The sequence below is a fragment of the Pelodiscus sinensis genome, chromosome 6, assembly GCF_049634645.1.
Source record: "Pelodiscus sinensis isolate JC-2024 chromosome 6, ASM4963464v1, whole genome shotgun sequence".
Classification (NCBI taxonomy): Eukaryota; Metazoa; Chordata; order Testudines; family Trionychidae; genus Pelodiscus; species Pelodiscus sinensis.
In genome coordinates this window covers 118,748,895-118,770,295 of record NC_134716.1, presented here as the reverse complement: position 1 = coordinate 118,770,295, position 21,401 = coordinate 118,748,895, and the positions used below count along the sequence as shown (strand labels likewise).

The window sequence follows — 21,401 nt, the reverse complement described above, 5'->3', positions numbered from 1 at the left end:
GAGCAGGACTAAAGACTCTGGTTCAAATCTCTGCTCCCTCACAGCCCTCTGTGGGAATCTGGGCCTGAAGTTCCCCATCTGTAAATGGGGATAAGAGCACTATCCCACCTGACAGTGACGTCGTAAGGATAAATAGAATAAAGATTGTGTAGCATTCAGATACAACAGTAATGGAGGCCTTATTTCAGGCAAAGCCGGTATCACTACTAAGATTGCCCCAAACTATTCATTATAAAGATCCTGTTTGAGTTGTTTACAATTTGGCAAAGTTAGAATCACGCGGGTTGAAATTTCCCATGATAGGTGTCTGTCTCCGGCTGAATGTTTTAGAGAAATTTCAGCCAAAGCAGTTCAGCTATTCCCAAGAACAAGGCTAAGGGTGGCTGGCTGGGTTGGGAGGGCAGAGAGAGGAGAAGAACTAGGAGACAGGATCATGGGTAGATGGGACTTGTTGGGGAAGGAGACAGAGGTAGTGGGACAGCTTCTTTTGACTTTAATCTCTCTGTACCTTAGCTCCCCATCTGTAAAATGTGGGTATCACCACCCTCCTAGTATGGTGCAGACCAAGGAGACGCGGAGCAAAGCCGCAGAGGACCCGGGTGGCGGCACCGCGGCGCGTCTCGGTCCCGCCGCCCGCATCTCCATGGGGGCTTTTCTTGCGGACGCCTGTGGTAGAGCAGCTGAGGCGCTGCCAGTAGGTCCCACAGTGCCGCTCCTCGGCGCTACTGGACCAACCCAGCAGCACCCCAGCTGCTCTGCCCCAGGAGTCCTGATTCAGCCGCTGCTGGTCAGTTTCAGCAGCGGCTGAATCAGGATGCCTGGAGCAGAGCAGCTGGGGTGCTGCTGGGTTGGTCCAGAAGTGCCGAGGAGCGGCGCTACTGGACCAACCCAGCAGCACCCCAGCTGCTCTGCCCCAGCCGTCCCCAAGTCAGCCGCTGCTGAAACTGACCAGCGGCTGACCACAGCAAGCCCGAGGCAGAGTTGCTCTGCCCAGGGCTTCCTGGAATCAGCCGCTGATCAGTTTCAGCAGCAGCTGACTTGGGGATGCCTGGGGTAGAGCACCTGGGGTGCTGCCGGGTTGGTCCCCGCAGCGCTGAGGTGCTGCGCTGCAGAGACCTACCCAGCAGCGCCCCAGCTGCTCTGTCCCAGGCGTCCAGATTCAGCTGCTATTGAAACTGATCAGCGGCTGATTCCAGGAAGCCCGGGGCAGAGAAACTCTGCCTCGGGCTTCCTGTAGTCAGCCGCTGGTCAGTTTCAGCAGCGGCTGAATCTGGACGCCAGTTCCGACTTAAGTACAAATTTGACTTAAGTACAAACCTACAGTCCCTATCTTGTACGTAACCCAGGGACTGCCTGTACCGAATGGTTTGCTCATTAATTGAGCATCATTCACTTTGTGCACTGAATAGGCAGTGGTCCTGAGCAAATTACAAGGGACCACGTAATTGAAGAATGTATCACCATGCATACAGATAAGAGGGATGAAACAAAATTGCACAGATAAATGTTAGGAGATGCCAGTATTAAGGCTGAGAGCTTGATTCTGCAATCTTTACAATGTTCTTTCAATATAGTCTTTGTGTAATAAATACTTTAGCTTGAGAATCACAACTATCCTTTTAATAACGAAATACCCAATAAAATGGCATGAAATTTGGGGGGGGGGGGGTTAAATTTAAGTTTGAGGGTTCTATCCCATACTTCTTTCATCTACCACCACCAAAAATTCAAAGAAGAAAGCAGAGAGGGAGAAGTACCTGTTTTATGCTTTCAGAAAGCAGCCCACCATATGGTTTTTGAGGAAGGTATTTTTGGTATGCTTCTAAGATCATTAATGCAACTTCAGCGTGGACAGCTGGATCAAGGTGAAGAGTAGTATCCTGTTAAAAGTTTGTTTTCTTTATTAAAGAAGATCTTTAAAACCGTATCATAATTTTCACTGTAACATATCTTCAATTGGCTTCTGATTACATCGCCAAGGAACAGATGTCAATATAAACAGAAATATCTGATGCATTAGATTAGCCAAATGCTTGGTCAGGAAAAGGAGTCTTGCACCATCCACTAACAAATAATTAACTCAGGCTCAGAGACTTCTAGACATACAGAGCTCCAGAGTGAGGGACTTGTCTATGCTGAATGACCTTCTCAACACCCCCAAGAGTTTATTAATTTGTTTTTTACTTTTCTGGCCCTATCCTTACAAAAAAAACAAAAACAAAAACAAAACAAAAAAAACAAACCACACCACATATAAAAACATTTCACAAGCTAAAGTTTCTGTACAATATTTCAAATCCCAGGTTGAAGGACTTTACCACAACCACCAAAGGTCTCTAGTCTATTGTATCCTAACAAAAACTTCACGTTTAATTAGCTCAGTTTCCACACACATCTCCCCAAACCCTACAAATCCACCAGCCTCCTTAAATGTAGGAAAGAAAAAGATGATCTATGCCATGCACCTGAAATTCTGGGATCCTGGAGAGAAGCACAAACCAGAGTCAATAGGCCATTACAAAACAAACACACTGCCAGCTGCTTCTTTTGATTTATAATGAGAGCGCTCTGGCTCAAATGCCTCTGCCAATTACAATTGTGACAGAATGGCAGCAGAACAGAACTGGTTCCTCCAGTGACATCTTCCAAACCCAGTGGGCTACCTGCATTCTCACACCTTCAAATATATACAAAGCAACCCATCACATCCAAGTAGAATGTGCTAGTGGTATTGCTGGCTGATCTCCAACATTCATGATTAGTTAAAATGCTAGCTGAACAACAGTTTTTTCTCAGGTCTGAGTGTTAGGCTTTTATTTTTTAATACATACATGCTCACCAAATCCCCAGTTCAGCCCTTCCAGGATAATGCAGGCTAATTTATTCTCCACCGTGTTCAGACTGTAATTCAATAACCAGTCACGGATCAGTGCTATCTCGGAGGAAGAGGGCTTCCAAAGGTACAATGGCAGCTCTTTAAACAAGTATAAGGAAACCTGGAGGGATGGAAATACACATATTGCATATCAAAGTTTAAAGAGAATGATTTCCTTTAGTGCTGACAAGGTGCTCCGCACTATACAACAGACAGTAGTAACAACAATCTCAATCCCAACTAACCCATTACTCAACTCTGATCCTAGCATCTCTCATTCTCCCATTCTATTTATTCCCACTTGAACACATTGAAAATATTTACTGACGGTCACAGCACTACTAGAATCTGTTTGCACCACCTAATAAAACCCCTTCGGGTTATTCATCTTTAAAACACTAGGTCATAACATCCACTTTAATCTCTTAATAGTGGCTTTTTTAAGGGACATGGATTGGCTCTTACCATCCCAACTTTTTCAATGGTGTCTCTAACTCGATCCAGAAGTACGGAAATTACCCCCGTATGGACACCCGTGATTGCTCCCAAGAGTTCTCTGCCAACCTTTGAAAAGGACTCTCTTGTGGAAAGGCTGACATAAGATATCTGAGAAGATGAGAACAGAAAGCAGGGGGGAGAGAGACCAACAGAGAGAGAGAGCACAATTAGGTTCATTGGCAATATAGTGGAGAATACAATAAAATATGTAATTTCTGCTGATCCTGGGGTGTGGTATTTACAAACTGCAAACTCCAGTAAATGTTCTTAACTAGTTAAATACTGGAATAAATTGCCTAGGGAGGTTGTAGAATCTCCATCACTGAAGATATATAAGAGCAGGTCATTCAGACATCTATCAGGAATGATCTAGACACTGCTTGGTTCTGCCGTGAGGACAGGGGACTGGACTTGATGATCTCTCGAGGTTCCTTCCAATTCTAGTATTTTATGATTCTATCAACTGTATATCCAGACACGGCACCAAAAGTTACTGGATCACAGCACCTGGCTGCATGGATTCCACGGATCTCAGGAAATTAAAATGGAGCACACACAGGTAGCAATAAAATTGGAGTCAGAGCTCCCGGTCAGGCAGTTCTGATGCACAATAGGCCTGCTCCAATATAGGCCTGCTCCAATAGAGAAAGGGAACAAGACAAGGAAATGAAAAGATTTTCCATGTCCTGACTTTGTTCATTGCAGCCTGGCATACAGAAGAGATGTGCCCATGTAGCAATGACAAACAAGCCATCTGGGTTACTTCATTTCAGTCCTAAAGAACTGCACAACCAAGCTAGAAGAATAGCTTGATTGGGTTATCAGCTAACGCCCTAATCCTAATGGGTGCAGAATGACTTGAACTTTCCTTTTAAAACCAAAAATCAGTGCCCCACAGTAGTGTTCAGCACCTCTCAGAATCGGCCCTGGGATGTTGCCCACCTCATAGATCTCCAGTACGATGACTCTGATGAAGTCCTCATCCACATCAGCCCGCTTGGCTTGTGCCATTTGAGCAAACGTGGTGAGTAGACAAATTTCTTCCGAGCAGTTCACGGATGTAAGATACTTCTCAAAGCTTTCGATGTGTTCTGGGTCTGCAAATCACATGGGTGTGACAATAGAGATTAAATGGTTAATTGCCTACTATAACAAAATGTGTATTTTACCTTTAGTCAAATACCAGAAACATAAACTGAGACATATGAATTGCCAGGCTGGATTGAACCCAGTGGCCCATATTATGCAGTATCCTGCCTCCAAATATGGCCAGTCCAACCCCTTTTAGATGAGGTGCAAGAAACCCAGAAGCAACTGAAAAGTTTCTTCCTAATCCCAAAAATTATAGGTTGGTTTATGTCCTGAAACATAAGGAACTAGATTATTTCCAAAAGTCCTGGGGGGAATGCATTAATTATTATTACTCTATCTTTGGATGTTAGCAAGTTAGAGAAATGGTCAGAGGTAAACAGGATGAGGTTTAATAAAGAGAAATGCAAAGTGCTCCACTTAGGAAGGAACAATCAGTTCCATACATACAAGATGGGAAGCGACTGTCTAGGAAGGAGCATGGCGGAAAGGGATCTAGGGGTCATAGTGGACCACAAGTTGAATATGAGTCAACAGTGTGATGCTGTTGCAAAAAAAGCAAATATGATTCTAGGTTGTATCAACAGGTGTGTTGTAAGCAAAACTCGTGAAGTCATTCTGCCGCTCTACTCTGCACTAGTTAGGCCTCAGCTGGAGTACTGTGTCCAGTTCTGGGCGCCACATTTCAAGAAAGATGTGGAGAAATTGGAAAGGGTACAGAGAAGAGCGACAAGAATGATTAAAGGTCTAGAGAACATGACCTATGAAGCCAGGTTTCATGAACTGGGCTTGTTTAGTTTGGAAAAAAAGAAGATTAAGGGGGGGCATGATAGCGGTTTTCAAATATCTAAAAGGGTGTCACAAGGAGGAAGGAGAAAATTTGTTCCTCTTGGTGTCTGAGGACAGGACAAGGAGTAATGGGCTTAAAGTGCAGCAAGGGAAGTTTAGATTGGACATTAGGAAAAAATTCCTAACTGTCAGGGTGGTCAAATATTGGAATAAATTGCCAAGGGAGGTGGTGGAATCTCCCTCTCTGGAGATATTTAAGAACAGGTTAGATAGACATCTGTCAGGGATGGTGTAGACGGAGCTTGGTACTGCCTTGAGGGCGGGGGGCTGGACTCGATGACCTCTCGAGGTCCCTTCTAGTCCTATGATTCTATGATTATCCATAAAAGCGTTTGGGTTTTTAAAAAATGTATTAAGCTATTTACTTCAATGATCTCTTGTGGAAATGAGTTCCACAAGTGAAATACAAAATTGCGTGAAAAGACTGGTGGTAGGGTAAACCAGGTCCAGAAGACCCTGCTGGAGGTTCTCATGAGCCTGCCACTTCCCACTCAGCGACAAAAAAAGCAGAAAAGAAGCTGCTAGAGAGGCTGCTACAACAGCCAATCAGAAAGCAGTAGAGCAGAGCACTCGGTTCCTGCCTGGAGCTTGAAGAGAGAAAAGTGGGTGCATGGCTGCATGGAAAAGTAGCAAGACTGCAGACCATTCACTCCAGGCAAGATAGAACCCAGAAAGAGCTGCAGATGGCCAAGTCCCTGGCTGGCTAAAAGAGCTACAGGACCATGGACAGGTCAGTATGGGCAGGCAGAATCCAGGGAACTGGACCTAGAACCTAGCAAGAACCCAGAACTTACCCTACCAGGTGAGGGTACTGTGATGGGCCCTGCTGAACTGGTCAGTAAACCAGGGGCACCCATGAGAGGTGAATGCTGTTTGCCATTACAAGCCCTTTTCCTTTAATCATTTTTAAATAGTTTACATAGTCAGTAAAGGCAAGATCAGAACTAGGGCCAGCCAAGCAGAGCAACTAGGTTTTAAGTAAGTTTAGGGATTGTGTTCATCCCATACACCATGATTTTAGACAAGAAGTTAAGTTAGTAAATTCATTCTGCATTGATTGAAAACTTAAGTGAGCACTGGAACACTGAACCCAAGACCAAATGATTGTCCAAGAATTCTGTGTTGCAAAGCCTGGGGGAAGCGCTGCTTCTCCCTGACATAGGAAAGCAAAAGTTGCTGAGCCTTACCCTGGATTGAAGAGAACATTACACAACTGCTGAGTGTTGAAACTGAAGATTTCAGCTTTATATTTTTGGAAAACTGTGTGAATGCTGTTAATTTTGCAGTAACACATACATTTAAATGATTAACCAATTAAGCAGGATCCCACAGGCATGGTGGACCTGGCCCTGCCAGCTAGCCCCCTGGGGCAGAAGACTGCCAGCCAGGCTGGTGCGTCAGTTAATCAATTACCAGTAAGCACCATCAGTTGCCCATTTGCATCCCTAATGCCACCTCATTATAAGAGCTGAAAGAAAAACAGGCTCACACCCAACCACAAAGAAGGCACTTGTGAGAGGTGGGTGCCTCCTTGTTCAAAACCAAGTAATTGCAGTCACCAGTCAGAAAGGGCAACATCCTTGTTCTTTGGACTTCACGAGCTCTGTGAACGTTCTATGCTTAGCTATGGATCCAAAACAGAATTCAAAACATTGCCCTGCAGGTTCCTTAAGTCACAGCAAGCAAAAGAATTCTACCTTTGAGTGTGCGCTTGCAGTCAGCAGGCTGCATGGTGGAGCAGAGATTTTCCAGCTGCTCATTTTCTGCACAGTGCATGATGAAGAAGAGCTTCCAAAGCATGCCACTCGACAACGTGGCATAAGGCATCTCAGACATGAACAGCCAGACACCCAACCTGTTGGATTTTAAGCCAAGTAGAAATAATTTGCTCAATAATAAGCCTCAGCGCACTGAAAAGAAATTATTGGTCCAGACCCTCTGATCTGGCTGAAAGACCCCATCTCATTGTGGAAAGAGGGGTTCAAGAGTGGCCTTTCAGCTCCATTGATGTTGATCCCACTTTGTGCTGGGCAAGTCCCCACAGCATAACTTACAGCAACCTGAAAATTGAGTCCCAACCATCCCCCATTTTGGTATCATCTACGTGTTTAAAGATCTTGCATTTTAAATCAACAGAAAATATTTAAACACTACTAAAATACTAAATTACAATCAAGTTCAAGCTGTTCATGAAGATCTGGAATCTGCAGAAGGGTTTTATTATTCCCATATGCAGACACGGCCTTCACCTCCTCTTGTTTTTAATAGTGTTTTAGTGTACATTTTCATATCCTTTGTTGGGATTTCCTACCTTTTTGCCTTCAACACATGTAGAACAGCCCGAAGAAACAGTTCATCAAATTCGACTTGCAGTTTCTCCACAGAATAAGGGTGCATTATTGATCCATACTCTTTATTGCAGCTAACATACTGGGCCCAGTGGTCGCTCACATAACAAACTGTCATTCTATACAATGGGGAGTAAGGGAAAGGAGGACAGAAAAAATAAAGATGTCATCAGTATCCATAACCACACAAGGAAGAGCCAAAAGTTCCACCTTCTATCCTCCGAGAGTCATAATTCCTATGCTATTTTTCCATTATCTTACAGGTAAATAGACTGATACTTTACTAGACCAAACTGGCTAGAACACAGAAGTGTGTATGTCAAATACATCCCCTTCCTTAATATTTGACAAAAATATTTGACATCTAATTATTAATAAAGAACCATTAACTTTGTATCATGCTGAGAAAATAAAGCCATAACCTTTGTCCTAAACAGAGTACAAGCTAGATTACACAGTAACAAACATGTAGATTGAATGGCCAAAATTGTAAAAGGAACCATGTAGAGTGGCTTTTGGCTTACAGTTATGTCCATTCACTAGAACAACAAAGAACTTCAAATATTGAGGGGAATGAAATCACCTGCCGTTCTTCTAGGTTAGCACAGAGAAAGCACGCAGAACATCTAATGATATAATTAACCCCAAAATGGAAAGCATGAATTAATGTGCCTCACATAGTAAATCAGTAGAAGCTCTCCTGGTGAGAACACACACACTGCCAACAGAAGGAGCATAGTGTGGACATGTCCATTTAATTTTGTAGTTGACATGTCCTAAGAATATCACAACTAAATGCAACACGGAACAGATTATTTAGCACAAACAATTAACACATATTCTAACACATATTCAAGGTAGAATGGCCCACTAACACCACTGCAGTCACAAGACCAAAAGAGTAGGTTATAGATTACAGACAGTTGTAACAGGAAGTAAATCCAGTGCTCATTCAGTCTATGATTTTTAGTGTCTGGCAGAGTCACGAATGTAAGCTCCCAGGATCTGCTTTTGAAAATGTTGTGCAGATTTCCTTGAAGAATGAGGACTGATGTGATCTCTTCATGAAAAATGTTAAACCAGATGACAAGGTGTTTTTGTCTTCTATCATTTTCTCGGGTGAGTTCACTGGAGAACATACTGACTGTCTGCTTTCACCCACACAATTGTTTCTGGGCATTTAATGCGTGGATCGGGCATGCCACATATGAAAAGATGTGCCATGGATGACATTGATCTTCCTACAGTGGAGACATGTATCCAGGTTTCCATCTGTTGTTCTGGCAGGGTCTGGAGCCTCTTTGAAGTCTGTGCATGTGGAGCTTGCTTGTGATGAGCTTGACAATGTTAGGGGACTGTTTGAAAGCTGGAAGAAGGAGTTCAGGAAAGATCAAGTGTAGATTATAGTTTGATGATACTGCATATGGGTTCCATAGAATCATAGAATACTAGGACTGGAAGGGACCTCTAGAGGACATCGAGTCCAGTCCCCTACCCTCATGGCAGGACCAAATATTGTCTAGACCATCCCTGATAGACATTTATCTAACCTACTCTTAAATATCTCCAAAGATGGAGATTCCACAACCTCCCTGGACAATTTAGTACAGTGTTTGACCACCCTGACAGTTAGGAACTTTTTCCTAATGTCCAACCTAAACCTCCCTTGCTGCAGTTTAAGCCCATTGCTTCTTGTTCTAGCCTCAGAGGCCAAGATGAACAAATTTTCTCCCTCTTCCTTAGGACCCCCTTTTAGATACCTGAAAACGGTTATCATGTCCCCCCTCAATCTTCTCTTTTCTAAACTAAACAAACCCAATTCTTTCAGCCTTCCAGTGTACGGTGGTAGGCTACAACTGCAGTCCCTACTAAAAGTGCCTCATCTTATTTTCTAGGAAGATCCTGTGTGATGCAATCTAGCCCCAGAGACTACAATTCCCATGAGCCCTTGAGGAAACCAGAATGGAAGGGCTTTTTTTGTTTGGGGTCTGAGGCTCTGTGTGTGTGTGGAGGGAGGCTCAGCAGTCTGTGGACTCTTCCCTTTGTTTTTGGAAAAAAGGAGCCAGGCTGCTGTGGAGGAGTTTGATCCAGTCCAAGAGCTGTTGGGTTCAGCTACATACTTGGACTAAGAGCCTTTGGGTCTGGAATCTAGCAGGCTGCTTCTGATTGCCCTTTGGCTGTAACTGTGGCTAGAAGCTACTCTGCATTCAGCACATAGAAGGAGATTAGAATCGTCCATTACAGCTGCAAAATCTTCAAGCGCGCTCACACAAGCAAGTGTATGGTATTGTAAGTCCTGAGGAGTGCGTACTCTGGGGTGGGATAAATGTGGCAGTGCAAATGCCAGATAGATAAATTTCCTATTATTTCTGTGTACTTTGTTAGTGTTATTCACTGCTAATCTGTTAAACTCTGTTTCTTTAAGTTGTTAAGTAAAAGATTACATTAGAATGAATAACCATTAGATGTATATGATTTGTAGTTGTTGTTCTGGAGTTAGATCCAGATTATCGCTGGAATAATTTTAATCCTGAAAGCTCCCAAGGCACACCATTAAGTGTGTACAGGGCCAGCCAGGTGGAGGTACCGCCATTGTATGTTCTTTATGAGCAAGGGACAGCAGCAAGGGGGTGGATAGGGCTTTCCCCAATGAAACATCACCACTGGGGTACTCAGGATCTCCTTTTATGTTAAAACCATCAGGCGCCCAGGCACACCTGTGAGTGTGACCTGCTCCCAAGTAACCCAGGGAGGAAAAATGGGTTACATCACTGTTTGTGACCAGAAGAGGTTTTACTTTTATACTGAAGCAGGCTCTCTCAGGGTATCTGGGTGACCCATTGCATGATGTGATCTACTTCTTTGGTGGTGTGGAAATGTCCTTGTTTGGCAAAGGTGTTTGTGTGTGTTAAGGTGTATATCCTGGACTTCTTCTGAGGAGCAAATTGAGTGGCTCACTGAGACAACAGATTTCTTGGTTTGTTTGGGGTGGTTACAGGATGTCTGAACATAGGTGTGGTGATCTGTGCATTTCCTAGATATGGCTGTCTTCGGTTCCACTGCTGAAGCTGATTGTGGTGTCCAGGAAGTTAATGCTAGTGTGGGAGTGTTCCAGAGACAGGTTCCTGGACAGATGGTAGTGGCTGAATTTGTGGTGGAAATCTACAAGGGAGTTTAAAGATATCCATGCAGAGAATGAAAATATCATTTTTCTTCAAATGCTGCTTCTTAAGCCTTTTGGCTCTGGCTCGGCAGTCTCCATGTCAGACTGCTATTTGCTGCACAGGGTGAAGGAGCAGCACTGATGGCTCAGTATATTGTATTTATTTTACGTATTAAAAATACCTCTGCTCCACCACACTGTTCATTGACCTCTGCTGAGTAGCTGTGTGAACCCACTGGACAAGGAGGGGCAATGGGACTATTTCAAATAACTACTTACAGATAGCGTGAACCAATGGTCATGCAGCTTTTCTTTGCCCCAGTGTGTACCCTCCATCCTATGAGTCTGGTGCCCCCTATGGTTCTAACCTAAATGTAGGGAAATATTATAACTGAATTTGGCATGTAAAATCCCATTGAATTGGTTAACCAGTTAAACATGATATTTAACCCGTTAACCAATTACAGGGGAAACAACCGGGGGAATGTTCCAGCTCGGGTGGAGCAGCCCCTGCCTGCAATGCTCCCGGGCCCACTATGGACAGGGGCTGCTCCGAACGGCTGGAACAGCCCCTGTTCTTGGCAGGCCCCACAAGGCTGGAGCAGCCCCCTGTCCGCGGTTGGCAGGGAGCTGCTCCAGTCCCCATCACTTAACCAGTCAGCCATTCACATCCCTACAATGAACTCCAAATTAAATACAACAGAATTCCAGTATCACATTCATAGACCCATGTACATTGCTAGATTTACTGTTAGATCTATTGCCAACTCTGTTAAACTTCAAGATCTGTCTGCATTGATTCAGATGACAGAGAAAAGAAAGCTTTTCCTCTTACCTGATCAGATGACCAATTCGTTTCACAAACTGCCTGTAGCGTGCTCTGTTAAATGTTTCCAGCCCCACAGCTAGAAGCTCTAGTAAGGAGTTGGCGAAGGCAAAAATCTTCATCATCTCCTGAGGGCTTGTTTTTTCCGGGAAATAAACACCTACAAAACCAAAACACTGAACCGTAAACTTCACACAAATCAATGAGTAACTTAGAAATGTACAACTCAAAAAACATTAGAAAAAATGGGGAATGCATTTCTACTCTTCTACTCCTATATGCTTTATAAAATAAATCATGAGTATAATTTTGTACCAGACAGATTCACAGTAGATGAAAATAGAATTGCTTACATAAACTTTGTGCACAACAAGATCTTCTGCAAGCACTCGCTTCTCATGGGTGGATAGAGATAAGGAGAATTTAAGGAACAGTGATTGTGCTCAAGGTTCAGGGAGTAGCTGAGTTAGTTTTACCAGTTCTGCCTATTTGGTTTTCCCTTTGATATTTTCTTACCCTCTGCTCCTTACTTCCCTCTTCTCCCTTCTCTCCTATTTATTTTGGGTCTGCACATCCTAAACTCAAAACTCCAGTCATCTGAAGAAGTGGGCTGTGCCCACGAAAGCTCATGATTCCATCTACATGTTTTGTTAGTCTATAAAGTGCTACCAGACCATTTGTTGAGCTCAAGGTCTGAGCAGTTTATAACTCATAGGGCAGTGAAAATGGGATCTGAAAAGTGGAACTACTGCCAGTTACCAAAAGGAGTCAGAGTGAAACGATGGCTAAAATCTAATGTTTCAGAGTAACATTGGAACAATATTAGTCCCCAACATATTTAACATTTAAAATCATTCCTTATCCAGCACAAATCTATAGATTTATCAAACAATTCACCTTTAGCGCTAAACCCAAGAAAATTCTGAAACAGTTCATGAAATGGAAACTGTGATAGGAGAACAATCAAGTCATCTTCCAAAAGGAGAATCCAGCTAGTTTCAGGATCTTCATCCTACAGGGGAAAAAAAATCAGAGTGGATTTTATTAGCTTCCCCAAGGTGAATGGGGAGAAAACAATGAATGACCTAGATAACATACTGTCTTTTAAACAGAATTGTGGGGGAGGGGCTAGCTGAGAAAGAATGTAGAAAAGGGATACTAGTCTCCTTCCCATACCTCACTGTGAGCACAGAATGTTAGTGCCAACTGGCAAGGGACACACAGGGGATGCACAGAGGCTGTAGAAATCTCTTGAGGCTGATACGTGCATTCTAAGTCACCAAAGAATGTCATGTAAGGTTTCTAATACAAGTCTTTATCACTCTGGTCATCAATAACATTGTGACACATTAGTAGTAAGGTGCACATCCTGAACATTTTAACAGTCTGGATTTAGGCACAGGCTGCCAGCCAAGATGAAAAACCGGTTTCCTGTCAGACAACAAATATTTTATATATGGCTGTTTGAATGTAAAACTAAGAATTATATACTTTGCATTGAGTCTCTTATCAGTCTGAACTGATGAAGGAAAAGCGGCGACTTCAGAAAGAAACTAAGAAGAAGAAAAAGAGCGTAAGAAGAACCCTAGTTGAAGGGACACATCTGCACTCTCTGTTCTCATTAGTAGGGGAAAAAGCAGCACCCTGTCACCTTTCACTGAGGAAGTAAAAGGACAGTGATTTTGCTTTGTGAAAGGGTCTCACTAAGGGTTGGCTAAAAATGCTGGAAAGAACCTTGGGCGTGATCAACTTCTGTAGACAAGAATTTAACCTGATAGTTGAGTTTAGTCTCTTGAAAAAGTGTTGGTTTTATTTCATATTTAAGCCTTTGTTTCCAATGTTCTTACTCATTCTCAATGGAATCTTTATTCTTAGGCAAAACAAGATTATGCTTGTTTTCACTATAAATATACCTAAGTGCTGTGGTATTAAGCAAGTGATAATCTGGGGTTGACTCTCACAAACTAGCATGTACAGTTCCTTTGTGAACAGCAGGTCTGGTAATGTTATGCTTATCCAGTGAATAAAATGCGGGGAACTGAAGGGAATATTCCAAGGACAGGTGGGAGGAAGAGAGAGCTACCACATCCAACAGAGGCCTAAAAGCTTGTGCTGCCAGAGGGCTGGTGGTTTCAGAAAAGTGATCCACACCAGGCACAGACAAAACTGCTTCAGGCTAAGGGCATGTATGGTGAGGTACCTCACAATCCTGGGTATATCTAGGGAGCGTCACACTCATAATATATCATTTTATTCCCCTTTACTGTGTTTCTACATTGCAGCAGCCATCACCTATTAAAAAGTGGTAGATACAATCTTCAAAGAAAGAAGAAAAAACATCTTAGCCCCTAACACAGCAATATTTTCATGATGGCTGAAAGGAGGGAAGCTCTCAAATGGGTATTTATTTCTGTACTGTTAAAAACAATAATAATTTTAAACAACTATTTTTAGAACAGACTATTCTATTTCCCTCCTTTCAGATAGAATACCTCAAATAATTTAATCTCAGATTTATATTAGTGGAAATTTAATACTCTACACAAATGATACTCAGCCTACAATTAATAAGCCACAAATGGCTCTTAAATATATGTTGTCTGTAGCTCTTTGCAGCATATGATATTAAAACACTATGATTTTAATCATTAACCAATCAAGATGCTTTTACTATGTTATTAACCAATTAAATGATCAATTTGCATTAGCTATTAATTTATTTGTTGTGAGATTGTATGTAACTAAATATTTCCTGTCATGCTGTTTAAAATGAATAGCAATATAGTAAACAAAACCATGAATTCACACTACTGTGGATCTTTTCAGTAACATTGATCGGAGCACTGGAACAATTTGTATATTGGGGGTGGTGAGAGCCACTGAACCAGATTATAATCCCTACGTATAATAAAGAACTTCAAGCTGGAGGGTGCAACAGCACCCCCAGTTCTAGCACCTATGATGTTGATAATTAATTTGGCTCCTGAACTACTGAGGTCTGAGTATCGTTGTTCTATGATCAAGGGAACAGAAGGGAATACAAGATTTATTGTCTGAAATGGAAATTCATTGTAGGAGAATATTCAATTTTTCCTTACTCCAACCTTTTAGTAAGACTTGTACAACAGGCTTGAACTCAAGCATTAAGCAGGGCTGTTTAGTTTTAAAAGTACCTCTTCTCCTCCCTCATCTACTAATGTCCAGTTCCCAGATTCTTTCCCAGAGGAGGAAGAGCATTTTCTTTCACTTGGAGTCATGTGGCACATAAAATCCGCTCGATTTCTGGGGAATACAAATTGATTTCACATGAAAGTGAGACATAAGTAAATTAGAGAAACAAAGTAAACATTCAAGAGGATGTTGTGGGGATAAATTAAAGACTGTTACACTATAGTAATGGGGTCCAGAAATATATTGGTCATACGGTGACCCAAGATGGGAGCCTATATCTTTATAACAAATGAGAGGTGGCCAGAAGTGTGGTGAGGAGCCCTGAAGGACCTCAAAAGTCAATAAAAGTCACAAGTTCAGAAGCCAAAAGGCGTTTAACCAAACATATAACCAAACCAAAGAGCAGGTCTCTTCCCATGGTATGAAGCACTCATATCTAGTTCTGACAGCTCATGAGGCACTAGACCTTAAACGCCTCATTTTGATCACCTAGTTTTTCTTCATACTCCCATTTCAAGATTATGTTTCTGGCTGCTAACCTGAAAGCCTCTAGAGATGGAATCCCACACTTTACATCACCTGGTATTCTGGCTTTCCAACTGTGTATATGACTACTTAGCTGTACAGGTGATATCAGGTAATACTTCCACATCAAAAATGAAGTAGGGGAAAAAAAACAACATAGTAACCATAATGATCTAAAGGTCTGATTTCTCTCAATCTGTCAAGACCAGCCACAAGCTAGTGAAACTCTATGCATACTGTCATGATAACCACACCTTCTCTCAGCATCCAATACCAGTGATAAGAAAAAAGAAAATTTGATCGCTGTGAATTTGTACTCTGGTTACCTACCTGATTATGTTTAAGAAACTAGGTTTGTTGCTATTGACTCAAAACAGCTACAGTGCAACTCTGACTATTCAAGATATCAGGGGACACCCAAAACCTAGCTCCACAGACTGACATCTGCCCTCAGAGGGCCAGATTCTCAGCTGATATACTTCAATACTGCTTCAAGGAGTTCAATAAAGCTTTGCAGATTTGCAAGAGCTGAAGGATCTGCTCCAGGGTTTTCAACCTTGCCTACAAACTCTGAGCAGATGTCAAAATGCATCAGCTAATTTCTTTTCCAGACATCCTTGGCCAGCTCAGCTTATCATATAAATCCTTATGCACTGAAATCAAGCCTTCAATGAATTGTTGGAGTTTCAGTCAACTGGGGCTCAGAAAATCAAGGGTTGACTCTAAAAATAACTCAGTCCAATTCTTTCCTTAGCCATTTAAAATATTTCTAGAGAACTGCTTCAGTTCAGTCAGGCTTAGTAATTACAATCTTGACACTCAGAACACCAGCAGTTGTAACTTTCATAATGCAGTTAGCACACACAAACATGAAAGTCACCCTAACCTTTACAAAGATAACAGAACAGAGTGCAGAGGGATGAGAAGGAGGACACTAACAGGAGCAGATTGGTTTTGGACAAATCATTTATTTTATCTGATGTTTCATTTGCTATCACTGATCCTTGACTTCACTGTTTTCATCAAGTATTGCAATGTTTTTTTCAGAGTGAAGTTAGAAATATAGGGTTTGGGGGAAAATAAACAGCATAATCTTTGCATGCAACAGCTGTTCCAAATGTAGTGACTCGGGAATCTCCTTTTCAGAAGTATCATCCATGACAACTGTTCCGGTAAAGAGCAGCCGAGAATTATATTTCAACAATTATAGGAACTAAAGAAATATTGTACATGCATCATGCTAAATATTTAGCCTCTGAAAAGAAGCATACAGTATACTGTATATTAAGTTGGTTATACTGAAAATAGTGATGAGGCTGCAAATAGGAGATGAGTGAAAAACAAAGTGTTAGACTTCTCTGTTTCCTGTGCCCATTCTGAAATTCCCTGACATAATCGGAATATAGTTAGTGCCACCATGTATTTGAATATCCACAAATAAGCATTTTCAGAACACATTTACAAACTCTCCATTCCCACTTACTTGACAGGAGACATAAGCAAGGCAAGGGACTGCATAAAATGAAAGACTCCTGATGGATTATCCAAGACTTTGATCTGTAATTAAACCAAAATTTCAATAAGCAAACCAAAACCACAGCTAGTTTAGTTTCAACTTCTATATAAAATCTCTCGATTTCCATGATATAGCTTTTCCTTTAACTTTCTAATATTAAAGGAGCATCTTGACGAAGACCACTAGCTGACACTAGCTGATCTGAGAAACTATTCTTCAAAGGAGTCACGATTTCTCCCTTTAGCTGGAAGTCTCACTGCAGCACAAGACTGGTAAGGCTGTTTCTGAAAGAGGGATTTTCTGAGGAAGGAAAATAAAGGGAGAAAATTCAGCCCATCAAAGCCCCACAGAAAGACTTTGGCTCCTTCTTTCCTTTCTAGGCTTCAGATTCCATATCTCTGGAAATGCCCTGGTGTCCTAGCTATTCAACTGATAGTCCTATGGTATCAAGCAGGAGGGACAGACTCTTTTCTCCCACCCATTCCAAAATCCCAGCCAAAAAAAACCCAAGCACACAGGATTAACCATTCACACCTGAATGAATGAAGCAGCCCATCCACTGACACCTGCTGGACATCGGAGGATATGGTTTAAAAGGAAGAGATGGTCCCCTGGACAGCCAACTCTTTGCAAGACTGACACCTAAACAATAAACATGATCTTGTAAGAGCAATTTAAAGGTTGGATCCTTCAGATGTGTTAAAAACTGCCTTTTCTGTTATTCTCCTAGCACTTTCCAACACCCATTTGGTTTGTACAGGAAATGCTGTATCACTAAAGGGGCAAAAGGGACAAAAATGCTCCTTGAGAATCAGGGCCTGCTTCTTGATTTAAGAGTACAGGTTGAACCTCCCAAATCCGGGATTCTATGGTCCGGCAACATCCTTCTGGACCATGGATGTTGCCGGACCAGAGAGTCGCAGAGGTGAAGAGCACGAGCCAGCTGGGAATCCCAAAGGTTCTGGGGAGCCCCAGGTGAGCCAGTGGGGGCTGGTCCTGCGGGGGCTGGGGAGCCCAGCCCCAGGGAGCCCCAGCCCGAGGAGACCCAGGGGCAGCAGGAGGAACCCTCAATTCGGAGAGGAAACCCCAACAGCAGTGGAGCTGCCCGAGGGACTCCCCGGCCCAGCCAGAAAGCCCAGTGGCAGCAGCTGGGAGGAATCCCTGGCAGCAGTGGGGCCAGCAGTGGCCAGTAGGAATCCCTGGGGTGACTGGGAACCCTGGCGGTGATGGGGGGAACCCCAGCAGTAGGGCCAGTGTAGGCTGGAGAGTCCCAGCCTGAAGAGGCTGACAGCAGGGCAGGGAGCCCAGGTTTCGGGGACCCCCACAGACCAAGGAGGAGCCTGACCTTCTCTGGTCCCACAAACTTTCTGGTTCAGGACTGCTCAGGTCCTTAGAGTGCCAGGCCAGAAAGGTCCAACATGTACAATAAAAAGCATTTTTTTAAACAACTGATTTTGGTGAAACTGAGTGATGAAAAAAGATCACCAGACTGACACCATGAAGACTTCTAACTCCAACATGAACTGAAATACTGTGAGCTTCCTATAATGCCTTATTCATGGGCCCCATCCTAATCCAACCAAGCATCTTTGGATTCAGAAGCTGAACACATGGCCTCTCAGCTGATTCTATGAACAAAGGAGACAAATATGCTAGTGGTTTCAGTCATGTGACCATTTTCCATTAAGAACAGGAATTAAACCACCAAATTCTTTTCCCCTAAGACACCAAAACAGCAAGAACAGTGGTGAAGTTTCCAGGGATGGCCACTGGGATGGATTCAGTTAATTTTAATAAACAGCATTTATTCCACATACTCCTCCCTTACCAGCCTTTGTAGCCAAAAGAGGAGATCACTCTGGAACTGTGGATCTTCAATAACTCTGCGCATGAAACCAAAAAGAATGCTGATGCATTCTTTCAGGTGACCCAAGTCCGAGGAAAGGTTTTCTGACTGCTTAGGAGCTGCGAATTAGAAACAGAATTAGAGCATCAATGCTGCTGACTCTTGGAGCCCAGCTATGCTGAAAAATGCCCTCACAGCTACAGGGATTCTGTAGAAAACATCTCCTTTGTCCTTGATCTATACAGGAGAGCTTCAGAGTTATGGACACTTTGGAAATGGAAGCTGTTCAAAACCCTGGACAATGGTTATTCTTCAGTGGTTTACAACTGAACATTAACTTCATACAGCTTTGAAACTTTATTAGGCAGAGGGAAAATGGTGCTTTTAAGCATCTTACTTTAAATTAAACAAGCACAATTTTCATACCTTGTCAAATTTTTTTTAGCATTTCCCTTTGTTTTTATTTATTTGTTTTATTTACAGCCGGTCCACAAGTTGAGAACGGTCCACTTACGACCGTTTGCAGTTACGACCAAAAATGTCATAAATGGCAAACCCCGAGTTATGAACGCGATCCGCGCTTACGAACAGCGTGGTTGCGTGTATCTCAATGGAGTCCAACTTACGAACAAACAGAGTTATGACCAATTGCTTGGTCCGTAACTAGTTCGTAAGTCGGAGACAGGCTGTATTTATTTATTTTGGCCCCTGCTTCTGCTTTATTGCACCCTTCTGGTTCTTAATGAGGTGTATTGTTGACCAGTCAGTTTTTAACTCTGAGGTTCGTAACTCTAAGGTTCTACTGTATATTAAATCCAAACAAATACTCTACTGCTCTATAAAACGAAGATGCTAAATAGCTCTTTAAAAATATTTTATAATAATCACTAATTAGCAACTTTTACATAAAAACGTCTGTTTAAAACCTTCCTTCTGCACATTTCTCATGCACAAATCTAAATTTTTTTTTCTGACACAGACAAAGCCTGTGGCACTGCATATATTAGAGACAGTAGAGGGCACTCTTGCAATCTGCTTCCAGAATAAGCTTAAGCATTTAACTTTTTCAAGGTATCTATGCGGAGGTGAGAAATTCAAGGTGCTTTGGATGGACTGTGGTTTCATGACCCACAGCATAAAAGGCCCCTAATGTTGGATGTTGAAAGAGGGTTCCTCTACAGTGTATATCCACACATAGAATTCCAGAATGAAAGTTCAGGTGTAGTATTCTGTGTAGTAGTGGCCCCTGAGTAGAAATCCAGACTGGGGACACACCTTGCTCTTGTTGCTGAACTGCCACTGATCTCAGCAGGGATGAGCTATTGAGCAATCCATATATATAGGATTCCACTTGCAAGTGGGACAGCACTGAAGTGTACAAGTGAAGCACCAGCGTCTGATGCACATGCTCCGCTTTGGCTTCAAACAACCTCTTTAGTTCCCCCAACACATTTTCATTCATCTCTACTGTCTGGTAGCGATGGTAGTCAGACACTTGGCACTGATCTGCACAAAGACCCTGCAAAAAGAATAATTATTTTATGCACTTTCTTTCTCAAGTGTGTTAAAGGAAAATTAGCAGTTACATAAGAGTTTTTTAGCCGCAGATTTCAAAGCTCTTTACAAAGACAGGTCGGCAATATTCTGATCAGATAACTAGGGCCCCGTGTGGATACAAAATTGGTATCCACAGATATAAAGCAGACAGCCACAAATTTGCAGGGTTCTAGAGACAAAATTTGTATCCACATGTGTATCCAAAAAAATTAGCTGCAGATATCCAGGGATTTGCAAGGCTCTACAGATAACACATGGGTAAACAGTCTAAGACATTTCTGAAAGCAGATTCTCATGTTAGGTGTCTACCTTATTTTCAACATAGCCTAGCACCCCTAAAAAAAAAAAAATCAAACCCTGCAAGCCCCTTAGGTACCCAAAATCGGAAACCATTTTGAAAACATGGGGTTAAGTGACTTGTCTAAGATCATGCACTGTGACAGTGGCAGAAGAATGAATAAAATACGGTTTCTCGACTCCCACTCTGCCACTCAATCAAGTAGAGCACACCTGCCTTATAGACTTGCCACATCTAGTCTTAAAATGTATACATAAAACATAGTATGACTTTCCAGGCAGACCCCAATACCTTAAAGTAACAATATGCACCCAAGCAAATGGAGTAATTTCCTAGTTTCCAGCCCACTTAACATCAATTTGCTACAATATATTTTAAAATTATCCAGACTTGCCAAGCAGTGAAATGACTTTCCTCAAACTGTAAATCAAGTAATTAAGTGGAGTCTTTCCCCACCTGATGTTCTTTAAGACAGTGTAGCCACTATTCCATTCTGCCATTGCCACTGTCTCATACATATAGCCATGAAACTAAGCTTCAAAGCACACATGGAAAATTTGATTTGAAAACTAATCATGCCATTGCAGTACTTCACACTAGTAAAACAGTTATTTTAATTTAAAGGTGTGGGGATATCAGAATACAGATTCAGTGTTTTGCATACAAAATTTAATCATAATGTTACATTTGTTTATATCACAGTCCTCTAAAATAAGAGTACGGTCTGTACCATAGGGCCCTCTCAAGTCTCCTGTAGCTTAGGAAAAACTGGATGGGGAATGCACCAGCCATGCAGCTCAGCTCATGGGAGCAACAGTGAAAATTCTTGAATAGACAGGG

General features: G+C 42.3%; 1 protein-coding gene across 1 annotated transcript in view; it reads right to left on the bottom strand.

Moving 5' to 3' along the window:
• Positions 1-21,401, bottom strand: part of EPG5 (ectopic P-granules 5 autophagy tethering factor) — an 87,487-nt gene that overhangs the window by 54,441 nt on the left and 11,645 nt on the right. The window contains exons 3-15 of the mRNA XM_075932735.1: positions 19,982-20,225; positions 18,689-18,825; positions 17,395-17,502; positions 16,828-16,901; positions 14,822-14,930; positions 12,546-12,660; positions 11,658-11,808; positions 7,623-7,778; positions 7,009-7,166; positions 4,316-4,470; positions 3,341-3,481; positions 2,832-2,996; positions 1,758-1,880 (exon numbers count right to left, since the gene is read on the bottom strand). Coding sequence (XP_075788850.1) covers positions 1,758-1,880; positions 2,832-2,996; positions 3,341-3,481; positions 4,316-4,470; positions 7,009-7,166; positions 7,623-7,778; positions 11,658-11,808; positions 12,546-12,660; positions 14,822-14,930; positions 16,828-16,901; positions 17,395-17,502; positions 18,689-18,825; positions 19,982-20,225 — 1,836 coding nt within the window. The remainder of the gene's footprint in view (positions 1-1,757; positions 1,881-2,831; positions 2,997-3,340; positions 3,482-4,315; positions 4,471-7,008; positions 7,167-7,622; positions 7,779-11,657; positions 11,809-12,545; positions 12,661-14,821; positions 14,931-16,827; positions 16,902-17,394; positions 17,503-18,688; positions 18,826-19,981; positions 20,226-21,401) is intronic.